At 34.5% G+C, this 19,830-nt stretch overlaps 1 protein-coding gene across 28 annotated transcripts in view; it reads right to left on the bottom strand.

The window, feature by feature from the left end:
* Abi1 (abl interactor 1) overlaps positions 1-19,830 on the bottom strand; it is a 103,961-nt gene that overhangs the window by 16,106 nt on the left and 68,025 nt on the right. For 12 of the 28 annotated variants that reach the window (XM_058578614.1, XM_046442271.2, XM_058578613.1 and 9 more), the window contains 5 exons: positions 12,285-12,461; positions 7,310-7,324; positions 6,498-6,598; positions 4,946-5,086; positions 2,560-2,660 (listed from right to left, as the gene is read on the bottom strand). In XM_058578614.1, coding sequence (XP_058434597.1) covers positions 2,560-2,660; positions 4,946-5,086; positions 6,498-6,598; positions 7,310-7,324; positions 12,285-12,461 — 535 coding nt within the window. Of the gene's footprint in view, positions 1-1,392; positions 1,474-2,559; positions 2,661-4,945; positions 5,087-6,497; positions 6,599-7,309; positions 7,325-12,284; positions 12,462-19,830 lie in introns of all 28 variants that reach the window. The other 16 variants (XM_058578608.1, XM_058578607.1, XM_046442282.2 and 13 more) reach the window with 3 other exon arrangements.

Here is a 19,830-nt window from a genome sequence, read left to right on the forward strand (position 1 = left end):
AAAAAAAAGGACAAGAAAATGAATCTAAAATATTGTTAAATGTGTTATTCCATAATCACGAATTTAATAAATAATTCTATCTAATATGACTAACTTATTTTGTTTTATTCTATCATATAGCAATGACTTTATTATACTTCATGTAGCCCCTGGAAAAATCCACTGTATACTTCCAAGAGAATGTTAATGAAAAAAACAATGAATATGGTAATAACCTCAAAAACTCTTAAGAAAGGATCATGGCAACTCCCAGGGGTCACTTATCCATATTTTGGGAAATAATGCTCCAGTGTAAATATCTAGAAATGAAATTGATAAATCTAGGGTAGCCACATGTTCAACCTGACCAGGTTTAACAAAAAATTATTTTATAAAGTAAATATATTTGCTAAATATAAACTAAAATACCCACCGGCAATGTACATTTCAATTATGGCACATCCTTACCAACATTAGTAAGTAAAAATGTACAAGTCATTTTTTACCTATCCAGTGGTTATAATATAGTGTCTCAATGTGGTTTTATTTTTCCTGATTAATAATTACATTGAAGATATTTTTACACAGAATTCCTGTCAACAATTTCTTTTATCAAGCTCTTTTTTTTTTATTCCCTACTTTCTTCCTTTTTCCTTTTATATATGTGCAAATGTTTTGAAAAGATGTTGCCACACAGCTATATTTTACCTAAACTGAAACTTAGGTCTCATTATTTGAAATACCTCATTATCCATTTCTACCCAGATTACTACTAATGTATATTTCTATGCTGAACAGTTTTTATACTGAGTATATATGTGCAACTACTTTTATGTTCAATCTAATCCCTCCCCAACCTGGAACAATTAAATGCATTTTATTGAGAAGACCATTTCATGGCATTCTTAGCTATCATATAAACTAGGTTATATCAGAGTTTTTCAAACTGTAATCCACAGAAAATCATCAGAGCATCCCACATCAAAATATTTTCCTTTCAATTTTCTTCCTCCTGTCACCACCTTCACCCCAATCCTTTGGTGTATATACCAAACCAATCTTCACTCTTGGGAAGCAGGAATTCTATTGTGGACTTTTAGAAATTTCTTTTTAACGATCATTGTTACAATTCTACAAAAATCTCTAAATGACAAATAAAAACCAAATTAAATTGGTTATAAACCACACGCAGAAATGTCTAATATTAGGAAAAGGTTACTATATATTTGTTTACTATGTAAGTTCAGAGCCTTTTTACCTGAAGAAATTAGTGTAAATTAGATTTCATACTTTAGCCTTTGTATTATCAACTATAATCTATTAACTATAAAAGCTATTGTCTATTAGCTACAAAGGAGTTTATTATGAATTTTACAAAGTAAGTTCAATGGCTCAGTGGTTATGCAATCTCACCTATCACAGTGCTCACTGGGAGAACTGGTGGCAGAAGTGGTGCTGGTGGAACTCCAGAAGGAGGAGGGACAGAAATGTTTTCTAATAAAATAGTTTATAATTCAGGTCAGAGTGCATGAAAAGAGAACTAAACATTCTACAGCAGAAAAACACAATGTATTGGAAAAGAAAAAAGAGACACTTATACATAAGTTTGTTCAAATAAGTCTTTTACTATGTAAAAAGGATACTGAATTTATAACTGTATTGACTGTAAAACATGCCTGTTACAAGTACCTTTGCTCCTTCAAAAGTATACTTGGGAAGCTAAGATTTTTTTCCCCAAAATATTTCTCATTATCATATTTACTTTTAAAAATGTACATTTTTAACACTATCAAAAGTCTCCATTTCATTTTCTAAAATTCAGGAGGCTGATTTAATGTTTCCCAAGGATATCTTAAATTTGTATATTTTCTAAAAAGGAAAAGAACTTTTCCTATTTTAACCACACTATATAGTCACTGCATTTCACAGAAATACATAGTGAAACTCATAATAAAAGTAAAGTCAGAGAACAAGCATCAGAGCTAAAATACACAAGGCCACATAAAAACTCTTGGAAACAAGTGACCTTTATATACTGATCCTTTCGCTGAAATATCATACAATATTGATTTGCTCTTGAAATAATATCATTCTTGACTACTGACAAAGACAAGTATTTATAAAGCAAAATGGTCAAAAAGTTATATAATGAAGCTATTTAATACATACTATATGTATGGAGAAATAGCTGGTAAAATCCTAATGACTTTGTGGAAATAAATCTAAAAGCCAGGTGTGGTGGCTCATGCCTGTAATCCCAGCAATGCAGGAAGCTGAGGTGGTAGGAGGACCACAAGTCAGAGGCCAGCCTCAGCAATTTAGCAAGACCCTACTTTAAAATCAAAAGTGAAAAGGGCTGGGGAGGGGGCTCAGTGGTAAAGAACCCCTGGGTTCAATTCCTACTACTCAAAAAGAAAAAAAAAAAAATAGGACAAGAAAATGAATCTAAAATATTGTTAAATTTGTTATTCCATAATCACGAATGTAATAAATAATTCTTTCTAATATGACTAATTTATTTTAACCTTTCATAATAAAATTCAGAAATATTACCACATATTAGAGTAATAAATGACATACCTGGTCCAATAGTGGGTGGTGAAGGTGTAGGCACAGCAATGGGAATGCCAATACTACTGCTTCCACTATTTTCTCGACTTCCACTTCCTCCACTACTTCCACTGCAAACAAGAGAAAAAAGCATGAAAGAAGCAATTCCACAGATTAAAAACAAGAACCCCCTCCCTCCCCCCCCACCCCCCCCCCCCCGCCAAAACCCAACAACAACAACAACAAAAGGTTAACCAGCAGTGGCTGTGCATGCCTGCAGTACCAGCTACTCAGAAGGCCAAAGCAGGAGTATCACCTTGAGAATAGGAATTCAAATCCAGCATGGGCAACATAGTGAGTGAGAGACATTAAAAAAAAAAAAAGTAATCATCAACCCACTAAAAGCCCCTTTTATGATTGTGTGTGTAAACTTTAAAACTGTTTATTACAAAACTTCACTCTTACACTTGAAGTGAGTGGCTCTTTTGTTTCACTCTAGTTCTCAACATCTGAAACCAATATAGTAACACACTACCTGGAACCTTTTCTGTAAAGAAAGGTATGGTCAATAAAAATCTCACAGAACAGGGAGTTGACAAGTGTATTTAAAACGTGCAGTTAGCAATGCAGAAAAGAACCACACTATCATGGAATTCATAGTGAAGCATAAAGAAACATATTTTTTAAACAGTGTAATATAGGGTTAGGAATGTGGCTTAGTGGTAGGGCATTTTCCTAACATGCATGAGGCCTTGGATTCAGATCCCTAGCACTGGGGAAGGAAAAAAATAATAATAATAATTATGGCCACTAACAAAGAGAATGTATAAGATACTAGCAAACAAATAAGAGTAATTAATCATGGTCTGAAATTTATATTAAAAACTCTATTCATCTCCTAAAGAATTAGTTGCTTCTATAGCAGGAAAAGTCTAAAAGAATATCTAAGATACAATTTTGTGTTCACTTTTTTTTTTTTTTTGGTACCAGGAATTGAAACCAGGAGATTGACCACTGAACCACTTCTCTAGCCCTTTTTCTTTTTTATTTTGAGACAGGGTCTCTCTGAGGCTGGCTTTGAACTCGCAATCTTCCTGCCTCGGCCTCCCAAGCCACTGGGATTACAGGTGTGCACCACTGCGCTGTGTTCACTTTTTAAACAACTATCTTCTTCTCTACTAGTCTAGACTCAAAAAGATGGTATTAGAGAAACAATTGGTAACTTGACCTTAATTTAGAAAAAAGAAAGAAAGAAAACTGATAAAACAGAAATTTTAATTAGAAAGTAAGCATAATATGAACAGAAAAAAAATAGTAAAGTTTAGCATAAATATTCTGGAATAACTGTTGTTGGTAAACTCTAATCAATCCCCTAGTATTCTACTTACTAAGGATATACTGTCCTTTTAGCTGTGAGACATACATGTGTGAAAACATGTTTATGTACACATGTAGCCTTTGGCTCTGGATTTTATTTGCTTATTTTTGAGACACAGTCCCACTAGATTGCCTAGAACAGCCCTGAACTCCTGGTGTTAAGCAAGCCTCCTACCTCACCTTCCCAAGTACCTTACCAAAATTTATTGTTACTTGTATTCTTGATAATTGCCATTCTGACTGAAGTGAGATGGAATCTTGGTGTAGTTTTAATTTGCATTTATCCAACTGCTAGGGATGTTGAACATTTTTTCATATATTTGTTGGCCATTTCTATTTCTTCTTCTGTGAAGTACCTCTTTGGTTCCTTTACCATTTACTGACTGAGTTTTGTTTGTTTGTTACGTTTTTGAGTTCTTTGTATATCCTAGATACTAATGCTCTATGTGAGCTGCCGGTAGCAAAGATTTTCTCCCATTCGGTAACTTCCTTGGGTTTTGTTATTTTTTAATTTGTTTTGTTTTGTTTTAAGTTATAAGTAAACACAATACCTTTATTTTATTCATTTGTTTTTATATAGTGCTGAGGATCGAACCCAGTGCCTCACTCAAGCTAGGCAAACACTCCACCACTGAGCCAAAACCCAGCCCCTTCCCTCATGCTTTTTTGAAAGACCATTTTAAAAAACATTCTTTAGCTTTAATTCAAATATGCAACTGTATCTTTGTCAAAAGGGAGAAATACTAACAATTTGTTAATAGTAAAAACATATACTGAAAAAAGAAAAACACCCTAGGTGAGTAACTCAGTGGTAGAGTACTTGCCTAGCATATGCAAAGCGTCAGGTTCAATCCCCAGTACCACAAAAAAATTAAAAATCTAAAATTCAGGAATTGTAACACCAATTTGTAGAAGCATATATATTATTATCACCCTTAACTTTCACATTCAACATTAACATTAGAGTAGTACTTCACCTTACCACCTTTTACACTATCAAAAACTCTCAAATGTTCAAATGCTGAACCTGAAGGTTTACCTGTGTGTCCTTGGTCTCTGATTTAAAGAAGCTGTCCTGCCTGGACTATGCTGACTTCCAAGTCTTGCAGGACTGGTCATATAATCATTAGGAACTGTTGGGGGTTTAACAGGTTCCAGGGTTTTATAAGGAGTATTTCGTCTAAAGAAGAAGAAAACAAAGAAAAGAAATAAATGAATAAGAGAGATAAAACAGTATTCCCTCTAACAAATCTGTGACTGTCCCTTTGTGAATAAGTATAACAGATTTTTTTTTAAAAAATTAATAAAGCTTATAAAAAATAATTCTTAGCTGGGGCATTATGAATTTTTGTTACTATTACAAAAAACTAAAATTTGCTACTTTAACGTAGGAAAACTAAAGGAAAGGGTGATTTAAAGTTTTAATGTACTTTTTTCCCACTTCAGTCACGCACAAGTCCTGTCCTTTACATAGGAAGCTAAAATATCTCCTTTGTAATGTTTCCAAACCTCAACATGAGAAGTATATGGAGAAGTACATTTTGATTCTAACTGCAGTTACTGATATCTAAATAAATGATCTTTACTTTTGTAATAACTTCATTTTTTTTAAGGGACAAAGAGTTTAAAATGAAAATAGAAATTAAGCTCCAAGTAAAGAATGAAAATAGAAATTAAGCTCCAATTCTTGGTCAACTTCTCTACCAAAAACGAAAAATCTAATATAATATCACCTGTATTAAGATCAATAATTTTTCAGAAATGTCTTAGAAAGCCAGATGTGGTGGCACACACCTATAATCCCAGCAACTGAGGAGGCAGGTGCATCATAAGTTTGAGGCCAGCCTTAGCAACTTAGTGAGGCACTAAGCAACTTAGCAAGACTATTTTAAAAAGGTGCATAGCCATTCCACTGTCATTTATTTTTAAAAAATCAATTAAAATTTTTAAAGAAAAAAAAAAGTGCACAGGGCGGTGGGTGGCTTAGTCATTTAAAAAATAAAACTGTCTTGATAAGTATTCTGTATATTTAGTGACTTGAGAACTGGGAAGAAAGAAACCATCCTTACCTTTTCTATTTCTCCAATGGGACTTCCCATAAAGCTACTCTAGTATAAAGGGGCTTAAGATTACCAGCCAATGCACACGTAGAAGTACTCCAAGTAAAAAGTACCTAAGTCTCAGGTGCCATGTAATAAGGGAAGGAGCTACAGACTACTAAGTAAAACTACATAACGTAGACCACTTATTAGTTCTGTTAAATAAATACTATACATATAAGCAAAGACAACCATTTATATGCAAAATTCACTATCTGAAATAAACTAAAGTTAGATTTATATTTAATTTAAAAAAATAAAAAACAAAAAATAAATTTATACATTCACAAAAGAAGTTTTCTAGTACAGACTTCTACAAGGAATATTATTAAGCAGGGAGATTCATTTTGGATTCTATTCAGGGAAATAAAAATCAAAATCAATTTATAAAAGATAGTGTCACATAAAGTGTGTCCCAAGACAAAGATCCATACATTTAAGAAACATCTTCTAACACAGAAATTCTTTTGTAAAATGCAGTTGAATTCTTACCCCAATGTTCCCCGGCCTGACATGGGAGGACTTGGTGGTTTCTGAGTAGGAGGATTTGTTCTAGACAGTGTGCCAGTTCTTGCAGGCTGGTTATTTCCATGCTAAAATGTGGAAAGAAAGGCATTTATTTTTATATCAAATTGTTCTCTTGATGTTTTAACACCATGTATTATTTTTTTTAATATCAGAATGTGAAGTAAGGATTCCCAGACAGATTTAATAAAGACTTTGGTACATTTTAAAATAACTCAGGAACTACCTGCACTTAGTCTTTCCTATTATTTTATGCCATTCACATCAATTTATGTCAAAATACAGGTATGATTACTGAATTTTACATATTATTTTATTGTTAAACATGTTTGTGGAAATCAAACTTATCTGCACTCAAATACTTAGTTGCTTTGAATTTCTGAAATGTATGCATAAACATGAACTCACTGTCAATTTGTTAAGATACCCATCTGAAAAATTATCTAATAATTCAGTAACAAAGTCACATATGATGTCTGGGAAACCTCCTAATTGTAAGTCAATGAAAGCAAGGCAGCTATCAAAAAAATGAGCAAAGCAATAAATGTTAGCAAAATTAATGTTCCTATGTAAATGCAAATGTCAACATATCTTTGATATATTAACACAGCCAAGCTAAGTGTTGCTGATTTGAACTGAGTTTGAGTATATTTAATCTACATAAATCCTATAGGGAAAAGCAGACAGACATAAGAAGAGTTTTCAAATTTTAGTGGCTCTGCGGTCTCTACCAATATAGAGGAAATACTGTGGATCAAGAGATAAGTAATGTCTCTTACCTTGGCTTTTAGCCACTATACGTTGGCATAAAAAGGGGGGAAAAAGTAGAAATTAATTCTAGATGTTATATTTGATAGGACAGGTTTACATTTATAGTTATTCAATTTTTGTTAATAAGCTTATATCCAGCCACATTTCAAATATTTTGTTTAAAAAAGTTATCTATAATTACTAGGAAAATACTTATGCATTTCATATAATTTTCAAAAAAAAGAAATCTATAAGGAAACCACAACTTAATTATGTCAAGCTCATATGAGCTCAATAATTTCTTAGATCAAAATTTTATGCTATGGAACTAATTCAACTGATTAGTTCAAGGATGAAGTTTAATCACAATAATACATTAGATGCAAACTTATTTTAATACATCATTCTATAAGTCTTAAGACCATTGGAGAGTGAGTGTTCATGTGTAAGCATTACTTCAATGGTAGAATATTATAAAAAGTGCTAGACTGTTATGTGTATGTATGATGCACTAATCAAAGCAATTTTTTTAAAAAAGGTGCTAGACAGTAAATGTTACAATTCAAAACCACGGGTTGCTTCCAAATTCAGTAATGGACCTAATTCAGTAAAGCAAACAGGGTCTAGAAAACCCTCTCATTTCTAGCTTATAAAGTCAAATCCTGAGCAAGCCAACACTAACAGAAAGTTATTATGTTGCCCTTAGTCCTGAGTTTTCTTCTGAACCAGTTTAACCAGAATTCAAAATGCAAAAAAGTTTGCTTTAATTGTAAGGACTATTTCTTTGAAAGATAACTAGCTTACATGTATCAAACAATGTGTATAGCTCTAAAACATTACTACTTATACTATGCCATTAAGGAAAAAAAAAAAAACTTCAGTTTCTAGAATCTTACTTTTTATAGACTTTTTTGGGTTTCAAGTTTTTGTCCTTAACATCTACCACTTTTCAGGTGACTCTAAGGAAATCATCCAATAGAAGTTTACTTTCTCTTAGATATGTTCTCATTTATAGAAACTGTGCCAGAAATTTGGTATTCTTCAATGTTTGCATAAAATAATAGGGCTCACAATGATTGAAAAACAATGTCTGGAACCCTACCTAACCACTTCATTTCACACCTGGATTTAGGAAAATAAATGTGACTACTATTAAGATCTTGATAAGATACCCAGATATATATATCTCTTATAATGCATATGCAATACAATACAGTAATTATTATATTTAACCAAAAATATTCTAAATATGATCACACATCTCTTCTCATTTGTTTCAACTAAACGGGAAACCAAAAACATTAACATTCAAGGGTAAGCTTGTCACAAAGGAAAGAAAAAAAGAGAACTGGATTGGGAATGAAAAATCCAATTGAACTCTGCTTCTATGCAATGGTGTAATCTTTAACATTTTATGGAGCTCAGCCTCCTCTATTAAGTGTGTTTATAAGTAGATAGATTATTTCCTACAGCCTCACATCTTCTAATTCAAAATATTTTAATTGTGAATAACCTGAAATAATGTAAGTTAAATATCTACTTAAATATAACCAAAACATATCCAAATTAAGACCTTTCTTATTTCCCTAAGATTTCTATTTCATTTTCTTAACAGTTACATTTTTATATACCTTTATTTTATTTATTTATTTTTATGTGGTGCTGAGGATCAAACCCAGGGCCTCACACATGCTGGGCGAGTACTCTACCACTGAGCCACAACCCCAGCCCAACAGTTACATTTATGAATAAGTAATTTTACCATTTCCCTGGAATCACAGGTTAAAAACTCTCTGGTTCCTCTTTTTCTATCCCTAAATAGATCAGAGATTTACATATGACAGTTATTAAGGGTATGTAAGGCCAATTCTTTTTTTGAAATGATTAATTAGCTAAACTCATTTTTAAAAATAATATCCCTATGGAAATATTATAAAGCTTTGGCAATTACACTGTTAAATGAACTGGGAGGCCATTATGCTTAAAAAAAAAAAAAAAAACTGTTGTTCTAGGTTCCAACAAAGCAAACCAAAACCAACTCAAAATAATCAGAAAATTGACAACTAATCTCTAGAGAGTTTACCAATCCGAAATTGCCAAATAACCTCTAACTAACAAAACATTTTCGTTGTCTTACTTCTGTGAATTTCTCCTCACATCCCCTGTGGTCTGGAGCTACCAAATTTTAATGTTTATCTTTTAATGCCACCAATAAAATCCAACAACTACTATATCACATTGTCTTTTTGAAGCATAAAAATAAGCACAGGGTGTAACTCTATTTCATGCACAATCAGAGAAATCAAAAATTTTGCTCCATTTGTGTACAATGAATTGAAGAATTTTCTAACGTCGTGTACAAGTGATTAGAACCAATAAATAAATAAATAAGCAAACAAGCACAGGAATACTAATATACATGGAAAGTCCTTGTAAACTATGAACTAGACCATAAATTTGTTATTTTGTTTATCAATATTAACATAAACTTCTCTGCTAGGTGTCCCAGCCTTTGCCTCTCTATTACTCTAAACTTTGTGCTCACTTATAGTTCATCATCTTTCATTCCCTTTATGCACATATTCTGGTAGTTTCACTATACTGGGATTCTCTTATCCATATCTTACACGGTTTCCAAACAAAATCAAGCCAGATTTACCTTAGGATATGTTTGTTTTAAATTCCTATTAAGTTTATGTATACCATCTATTTTGCCACATAAAATGCATTAACTAAACACTATTTAAATGAAGCCCAAGTGTATGAAATACAAATACCAAACACTTAAATTTATAACAAAAAATAGCAAAATATGATACAACATTAATTTTGAAGTGTGGAAGTATCAAGCATAAAACCTGGTATAGGATTATTAATCTACTTAGATTCATTTTTTTAAATTCTGTATATATTTTGAAAAATGCCAAAACATCAAAGTTAAAAGCCAAACAGCAATATGAAGAAATAATATTTGACAATTTATGAGGGACAAATTTCCATAACAGAAAAAGGACTTTTACAAGTCAATACAAAATCAAATTGCTAAAAGAGAAAAATAGGCAAAGAATAATAAAATAGTTTTAGAGTTCATAGTATTTCCTTATACTTAAAATACTAATTTTATGATAGCTTCAAATTCTCCTTCTCATAATTTTGGCCCTTGTATTTGTTTATTAACTATTCTCCAAATTTCTTAATTTCATATACCTCTATAGTCCTGTAGAAATTTTTAAGAGAAAAATGATCTTTTACAGAAATCACAAAACTAAGAAAATAAAACAGTAATGAGTCTAAAAGGGGAAATAATTGTGTGTGTGTGTGTGTGTGTGTGTGTGTATACCACAGAAACAAATATGGGCAAATACGCAATATAACAGCTTTTAAGGTATAGGATTTTCACATACTCCTACCGGTATCCAAAAGTATATTAAATGTAGATAGTCCAACAAAGTACTGTACTCAATGTCACAGATTGATACACTTGAAAATAGTTAATGCTAAATTTTGTGTTACATATATCTTATACCACAATAAACTGTAAAACAAATCCCCCAAAACATCTTATAGCTAGAAAACATTCTGCCAAAATTCACATCCATGCCATTTCAGCATATTATGCTATTTACACTGACTACCTGCACACCTAATGCCATAGTTAAGTTTTCTCACCCAAAACTTTGTTTTAAAATTAAGACTCACCTTATATTCTGCTAAGTAATGCATTTTAAACACACAATTAGTGGAAGGATGAGATAAAGGAGGATATTCACTTCTAATGAGACAGAATTTTCTTAGTTTTAGTAGGAAGAAAAATCAAAATGAGACAAAAGAAAGCAGAGTGAGTGAATATGTGTATATGTGTATACAGGTAAACATACAACTATGTATAGGGTATGTGTGTGTCTATTTTAATCCCAAGATGGGTAATAATACAAAATAAGGTTTTCCTAGACTCTCAAAATGCAATTTTACCTCTTTTACAACCACAGACACATATCTGGAAAAAAGTACAAGGAACAAGCAGTCTCCTCTACATGTGGAAGTATTCCAACTTTATATATAATTCCCACTAATGAAAATGAAGAGAAGATTTCAAAAGTCTTAGATAAGAGTAAAATATGATCAATGCTGTTGGCTATAGTTTTTTCTGGATCAGGAATCCCAGAAAATTGAGGAATGCAACAGATCTAGCAATAGCCAGGACAACAAGGTAGAAAAAGTTCCAAGATTCTAGCTCACTCATTAAAAATTATTATAAAATATTCTGAAGACCAGAAACAAAATCAAATAATGGTCCTCAAAAAAAGGGACTATCATATTTCAGAGAAATAATTTATCTTAAGCAGAGATGGCTAAAGAATTTGAGTCATTCCAGATGCTTGCAAAATGACACATGAATATCCAAAACTGACAAACTATAGGTATCCTTCAAGATCAGCTAATTCTGCCATGCTTATCAATGAACATGAGCAACAAATAATCTCTCTCCTAAAAGTCTGCTATGTTTTTTTTTTTTTTCCTTTTTTTTTTCAGGGAGGGAAAGGGGTAACAGAATATAATGAAGAAAATTTCATAAATTTTTCAATTTTTTATAAATTGCTAGAACTATATCAACATATACACATGCACAAATATGCATACATATTTAGGAATAAAAGGACAAAATTATGTATAATTTGTTTTCTAAACCAATTTTGGAAAGCACTTAACTTTTTATTTTTCAATATTATTCAGTAGTAAAAGCATTTACAATACAAATTTATAACAGTAGTCTAGGATTCAAATGATTTACTTAATGAACAGCTTTTTCAAGTTTTCATATCTTTCTGAATATAGCCTCTTCCAAAGGTAAAATTCTGTTCCAAGCTTAGTAAAATACACAATTAATATTAAATACATATAAAATTATAATGCTAGTTACTAAAGAGAATCTATCAAATAAGAAAATTATCACCATATCTCCTATCCAAAATTAATTACAATTATGTACTTTAAAATGCTTACCTTCACACCATGGCCAACATCATCGAGAACTGTGTAGTCAATAGGTTTTCGAATATATCTTACAGGGCGCTCCATATTTGCAGGTGCTATTATTTTGTGAGTTCTTGATGTATTCTTATTTGTGGTCAAAATACCGATCTCTCTTCGAGCCACTTTCTCTTTATGAATATCCACAGTCTGTATTTTAAATTTGAACAAAGCAAGAAAGTGTTATTTGGCATAGTAAATAACATAACATGAAAGTCCATCTATTTTGGGCCACATATAGGTCGAACCACGGGACTGACTGTACCACATGTCTATTTTCTATCTTTACTATCTTTATCTTCAAAATTAAGCAAATAAATTTCCTCAAGTCTCAAAGCAAGGTATACTTACAGTGATTAAAACACCAATTTAATGAATTTGACACTAAAACAACTTGTCAGAAAAGCAATGTGTTAAGGAGTTCTGCACTGAGTATCTTACACTTTACCACTTTATATAGCAGGAATGCAGACCAGAAAAAGAAATCACTAATTATAACACAATGAAGTTAAGCACTACAGTGACATATGCACAGATTACTAGAAATTATAGAAAAGTGTTCAGAGCAAGATACTTAACTAGGGTGAAAATAATTCACTTAGTCTTTACATGAGAAATATATTTTAAATATAGGAATTCCAGGAGTAAGGGGCAAACATGGAAATTATTAAAAGGCAGAAGGACTGAACACAGCAGACAAAAACATGAGAGGAAAAAATAAAAGGCTAAGGTTATAAACTACTAACACGAAGCCTTCTACCTACTTAGTACAAACTACCTACTAATGGCCTATAAGGTTTTAAAAAATATATATTTTGGGGGAGCTGGAAATGTAGCTCATTAAAAAAATATTTTGGGGGGTCTGGAAACATAGCTAAATGGTAGAATACTTGCCTAGTACATGCAAGGGCCTGGGTTCCATCCCCTGTACCATATTGTAATAACAACAACAACAATAATAAAATTTTACGTATTTTTATTTAGTTATTTTATGTATTTTTATTTAGTTGTGCATATTTAAAAACTGGATAACAGACTGATTCAAAAAAATAATCATGCAAACTGCTTAACAATTTAAACATGTCCTAACAATAATGGGGTACTGATGACAAATTTAAATTAACATGATCATATCTGCATTTTAAAAGATCCCTCTGGGGCTGAGGTTGTGGCTCACCAGTGTAACGCTCACCTAGCACGTGCGAGGCCCTGGGTTCAATCCTTAGCACCACATAAAAAATAAATAAATAAAATAAAGATATTGTGTCCAACTACAACTAAAAAATAAACATTAAAAAAAAGATCCCTCTGAGACAAATGTTGAGGATAGAAAGAATAAGACAGTAAGACCGGTTGGGAGGCAACTATAGTTGACTAAAGACCAGTTAGGAGGTAACAATAGTTGATTAGATGAGAAAAGGCTAGGATTCTGAACTGAATTAAAGCAGGAAAACAGGAAAGAAGAGATACTGTCAGGAGAAAGAAAGCTTAATATTATGCCTATAACAGATCCATTATGATTCTATTTCCTAGCCAGATACCCTAACGCATGCCTGTAATCCTAGCAGCTTGGAAGGCTGAGGCAGGAGGATCCCGACTTCAAAGCTAGCCTCAGCAACAGCTTGGCACTAAGCAACTCGGTGAGATCCTGTTTCTAAATAAAAAATACAAAATAGGGCTCGAGAATGCAGCTCAGTGGTCAAGTGCTTCTGAGTTCAATCCCCGGTACCAAAAAAGAAAAAAGAAAAAAAGATTCTATCTTATTTCACCAGAATTTTTAAATTGGTTGGGAAAGAACCTGTAATCAAAAATGCTATGGGGCTGGGGATGTGGCTCAAGCAGTAGCGCGCTTGCCTGGCATGCGTACGGCCCGGGTTCGATCCTCAACACCACATACAAACAAAGATGTTGTGTCCGCCGAAAACTAAAATAAATAAATAAATATTTTTTAAAAAAAATGCTAGCCCAACTCCAAAACAATTCCATACACTGTAAGAAGATGTACTACCTCCCTCTGTTCTGGTTGATTACACATAGAACATATAACACACAGTGTCTCCTTAGAAAGCAAAAGGCAAGTTTGTTTACTGTCCAATATAATAAAGATAATATAGGCATTCAAGGCAACGGTCAGAGTGGCCCCTTGGGCTAGGAATGTGGCTCAGTAGTAGAGCACCTGCCTAGCATGTTCAAGGCCCTAGGGTCAACCCCAGCACAAGGGCACACACACACAGCGTGGCCCCTTACACTGGAAGTCCTTTTCCTATAGTGCATCCAACTTTGTGTGCACGCATCACCTGTCTCTCTTTGACATATCCTGTAGAAACTGGGGCTCCACAAATGCTGACTCTTTGGCTACTGCAATTGCCGTGAGTATTGATGTCCTTTGTCTCTGATTCAGGAGTCCTATGTCTTCCAGCAGAATCCATGCAACTGTGGAAGCTATTAGCTTACAAGGGTAAAATCTCATAGACTTTTCACAATTTTTAACTGTTCTGGCAATGAATATGGAATATTAAAAAAGTTTTTCTAGCAATAGGAGTAAGGCCAATTAACATGAACTGAGAAAAGTCCATGAGAATGGAAGTGAACGGTCCTTTACTTTGCTGTTAATGAAGCTGAACTGAAGAGATATTTCAGGCTGACTATCAAAAGTAGGTAGATTCAAAGATAAGGCCTAAAATGTCCTGGTTATTGCCAACTCTCCTCCAGATGGAAGAGCTTCCTCTCACCAGGCTGACAGTCAGCCTCAGGAGGTCTGTCCCATGAACAAGAACTAATATCTGTCTGGTGAGGGGGGAACGCATAAGGTTCTGTCCTTTTCAGACAACCGTTAGAGATGAATATCTGCACTGAGTGTGTAAAGGAGGAAAATTTGCAGCTTCTGTGAACAGAACCAGTCAAATATTTGGCTAACATGCTTGGAAGACAAAAGAGTAAGGCATATAATGCTTATTTTCCTTAAGGCTAGTCTCTGGGCTGAGGACTTTAAGACCCCTCCCAGCCCACTGCCAACAAGAACACAAATCACCCTGAAGGGGGAATTTTGTGATCTTTATACATACTTTAAAAAAAAAACCAGGACAATTAAAAATGAAGCCCATTAAAAATAACATCTGTAAAAATAACAAGTTCCAATTAGAACCAGTCCAAGTCGACCAAGGTGAATGAGAGTGCCTTAGATCTGTAGCCTATCATAGGGTTCACTTGGGTACCTTGGATAAAACAGTATGCAGTAGGGATTTAAAAATTCTGATGCAGGGGCTGGGGCTGGGGCTGGGGCTCAGTAGTAGAGCCTAATATGTGTGAGGCACTGGGTTCAATTCTCAGCACCACATATAAATAAATAAAGCTATAAAAACAACAAATTTTTTTTAAAAAATCTGATGCAATCCTAAAGTCAGTCAAGAATTAAGAGATGATATCTGGGTAGGACTCTTGAAACTGTGCTAAGATCCCAACAGAACTAGAGAACAAAGAGGCACAATATAGCTCTACTGCCAGAGGATCCACCCTCTCCCTTGGGAGCATCTTTTCCTTTCCCCTTGCTTTTACTATGTTTCATGTCTTGTCTGAAATTTTCTCCTACAAGAAACTAAGAGCCAAGAAACACGACGAAAACCCCAGATTCCCAGGACCCCTGCCAGTTAACAAAAAGATTACCATTTGGAGTAGGTAAATTCAAACCCAATGACCAACAAGATGAGAAAGGCCCAGGGAGCTAGTCTCATTACATGGAAATAGCATATTCAAGAATGCAATCAACCTAACCCTACAGTATCTCAGCTCTACATGAAAAAGTAACTGGTACCCCTTCTGGGAAATTTATTCTATGCTGCCACATAAAACAAAGCTGCTGGTTCAATTAGGCTTTGATTCAGAGGTTCCTTTAAATGCCTGGGCCAAGGTCACTGATGATTCAACTATGTTGAAACCCTATGTGCCCAGTGGGCTTCTGTGTTGTTCAACCTTGGTGCCAACCATGCAGAACTCAAAATGTGTGAGGCTGCTTGGTTTGGCAGGCAAAACTCAAAGATGTTCTCTTTTCCGGCCAATATTTCCTTTGAAAATATTGTTTTATTCTTACTGACCCCTTGACTGTTACCAATGGACAAGCTACTTGGTCTGCTACTTGGAAAACTATTGAATGACATGATAAAGATTATCCATAAACTATGAAGATCAATTTAGTTGTAGATTGAACCATAAGGGTCACTAGTATAATACTCACAGTAAAGGACCATTGACTCATAACACCAACTGGTAAAAAGCTACCAGATTTAAGTCTGCATGTCCAGAATGCCACCACTGATTGCTGCCAATTCATCACCATACCAAAGCAATGACACATCATCATAGAGTAGAAAACAGTATAAAAGACTATATTCCTGATACTGGAACTATCATCTAATCTCAGACTTGTGAATCCCAGAAAATGAGTCATTTTATATACTACTGACAGATTGCCTACATCAGATCTTTGACATTTCTCTTTTGGATATCAGTGGTGCCGACATTTGCAGGGTCTGGTAATGCTATCCCAATCCAATCAGTTGACTCTAGCCACAACAATGTAACACTTGACTGTGTCATGATTTTTATTTTTTATGTCATTTATTATCTGATAATGGCATGCTTATTTTGGGGGGGTGGGGAGGGTGGGGAGATACCAGGGATTGAACTCAGGGGCACTCGACCACTGAGCCACATTCCTAGACCTATTTGGTATTTCATACAGAGACAGGGTCTCACTGAGTTGTTTAGCACCAAGCTGTTGCAGAGGCTGGCTTTGAACTCTCGATCCTCCTGCCTCAGGCCTCCAAAGCCACTGGGAGCCACTGGGATTACAGGCATGCATGTGTAACCATGCACAATATGGTGTGCTTTTAATCACAAAAGTTACTCAACAATGAGCTGTTACTCAACAGTTATCTGATACCTTCCATATTTTCTACCAGCCATAAGCATCTTCCCTTTTTTTTTTTTTTTTTTGAGTGGTGCTGGGGACTGAACCCAGGGCCTTATGCATATAAGGCAAGCACTTTACCAACAGAGCTATATCCCCAGCCCCCACAAGGATCTTATATTGCTAAGCAAAAAAACAGCCTCCTCAAAAATAAAGTTTAAAAAAAAAAAAAAACACCTCACCACCAACAACAAAAGAAATAAAAACCCAAAGAAAAAGTGGGCAAAAGAGGGCTGGGGTGTGGCTCAATGGTAGAGCACATGCTTAGCATGCACAAAGCACTGGGTTGAATTCCCAGGAACACAATGGGGGCGAAGGTAGACACTTAAATAGACATCCCTTCTAAAAAGAATGGGAAAGATAATGGCCATTTGGTTAAGTACACTGCTCATCAAGTCTCCTTATGGTGACCCATGTGGGCCAAAGTAGAAGACAGAAGAGGGTCTCCATAAATTTAATAAAAATGTCCTGTCCCTCTTATACCTGACTGTTCAGTAAAAAAAAAAAAAAAAGTATGGGTATGTCCATAATAACTGGAGAAAAAGGTAAAGTTAGATACTGGAATGAGATACCAATGATATCTGTGGCAGTGGAAGGAATGTGTCAACCTTGGCACCTGTTGGAGAAACATGTTAGCTCTTAGGAGATAAAGAAAAAGAAGGGATATTTGTGAACTCTGTCTTTCAGAATCACTACTGGAGTTGTCTTCACAAAGGAAAATTTCCTGATACAGTTCCCACAAACTGTGTAAACATTCTAAATTTAACTACAGGTCCAACATACACCTGGTCGAACATGCTCTGATCATCATTCTCTTTAACCTCATAGTAGAGTTGGAAGCAGCAGCAGATGGTCCAAGATCCTTTGTCTCTCACATAAAGCACCTGTCAAGACCTCTAGGTGCCTTTTCTATCCCCATTCCTATAACTATCATTCAGACATTCCAAGGGGCAGATGAATACCACCTGGTTATTAGCACATATAAATGGGACAGATTGGATAGACTGGACCAATTGCTTTCAGGTACTGAGAAGCCTAAGGCTAAAAGCCACAGTGGAGAAACTATCATCCTGAAACTCTTGACTTAAGTAATTGGGGAGGGCGGGGTTGACCTGGACGACTACACACAATTGTAAACAACACATTCTTTATAGAAGTAAAAGCTTCATGAGGAATATGTAGCCTTGAGAGTACTTCTTGTGTAGAAGTCAAGAACTTGCCTCCTTCCAAAAGTGTGTTGACTTGCAACTTAGAGTCACAGTTGACCTTCAAGTGTTTAAGGAAGTAACATAAAGAGGATAATGTAATTCAAAGACAACTGTGGTCTCTCTAAAATGAGGCTATTCTTGATTGGAAGTGAGGCTCCTACTAGGAAAACTGATAAGTTAATTATGTTTAAATAGAAGAAATCAGTTTCCTTCTGTTTTTAACACTTTAATCCTAAACCATTATCCTCTTTCAACTTGGCTACTGCAATATCCTTCTAACTGGTCCACTTGAATCCAATATGGCCTTTTTCCAATCAGCTCTGTTATAATTATGTGATCTTTACTCCCACCTCCCAAAAGAAAAAGACCAGAAAGAAAGCAAAATTTTAAAAAGTTGTATCTCACTTGCTTAAATTCTATTGAAAAGCATTCCCACATGATCCTCAGTCTTCAAGAGAAAAATAAATTCAAAATGGCTCAAGTTCTTTTCCTATGTTTCTCAAACACCATGGAGTCCATAACACTCCTTCTGAAAACATCTTTTCTCATCCTTCTTACTTTCCTCATGTACTTAAAGAAATATTCAGTGCACTGTTTCAAATTGCTTGAAAAATTCTTCTATGGTTCCACTCCCTCCTCATTTTCACAATTTTGAATCACAAAAGCCTAAATCACAGCCCGTCCAGTAATGTACAACCCTCCATATGGCAGGGAAAGCAAATAACATGAGTAGGAGGAGAACAGGTCTGGAACATTTGTATAACAACAGCATACATATGTTCACCAAGTGACAGCTTTTACAGTAAAACTAATTCTTTCTCATATTTGAATTTCCTTAATTTTACACTTTTTTCTTTAGATAACAAAAGAAGCAGTTCGAAAATAGAAAAATAGTTTTTAATCTTATTATACTAGAGACAAAATCAGTAACCCTAGTTGAAAGAAATTAGAAGGCTCAAGATGAGCACCTAGAGAGGTCTGTAGATCCACTGGGTTTTGTTTTGTTTTGTTTTGGTTTGGTTTATGAACCCAGGGCCTTGCACATGTTCATCAAGTGCTCTCTACACCAGCCCAACCCACTGGTTTTTAAAAAAGCATGTAAACCAGGCATGGTGACAAATGCCTGTAATCCCAGAAAGAGGAGGCTGAGACTGCAAGTTCAAAGCCAGCCTCAGCAACCTAGTAAGGCTCCAAGCAACTTAGCTAGACCCTGTCAGAAAATTGGGGGGTGATGGGGGGTGGGGGTGGAGTGATGTAATGTGGCTCAGTGGTTAAGTGACCCAGGGTTCAATCCCTGGCATCAATAAAAAATTCAAAACTAACATGTAAGCTTGAAATCATAAAA

Source organism: Marmota monax, unplaced genomic scaffold (assembly GCF_021218885.2).
Source record: "Marmota monax isolate L192 unplaced genomic scaffold, Marmota_monax_Labrador192_F-V1.1 WCK01_AAM20220418_F8-fsc00072, whole genome shotgun sequence".
NCBI lineage: Eukaryota > Metazoa > Chordata > Mammalia > Rodentia > Sciuridae > Marmota > Marmota monax.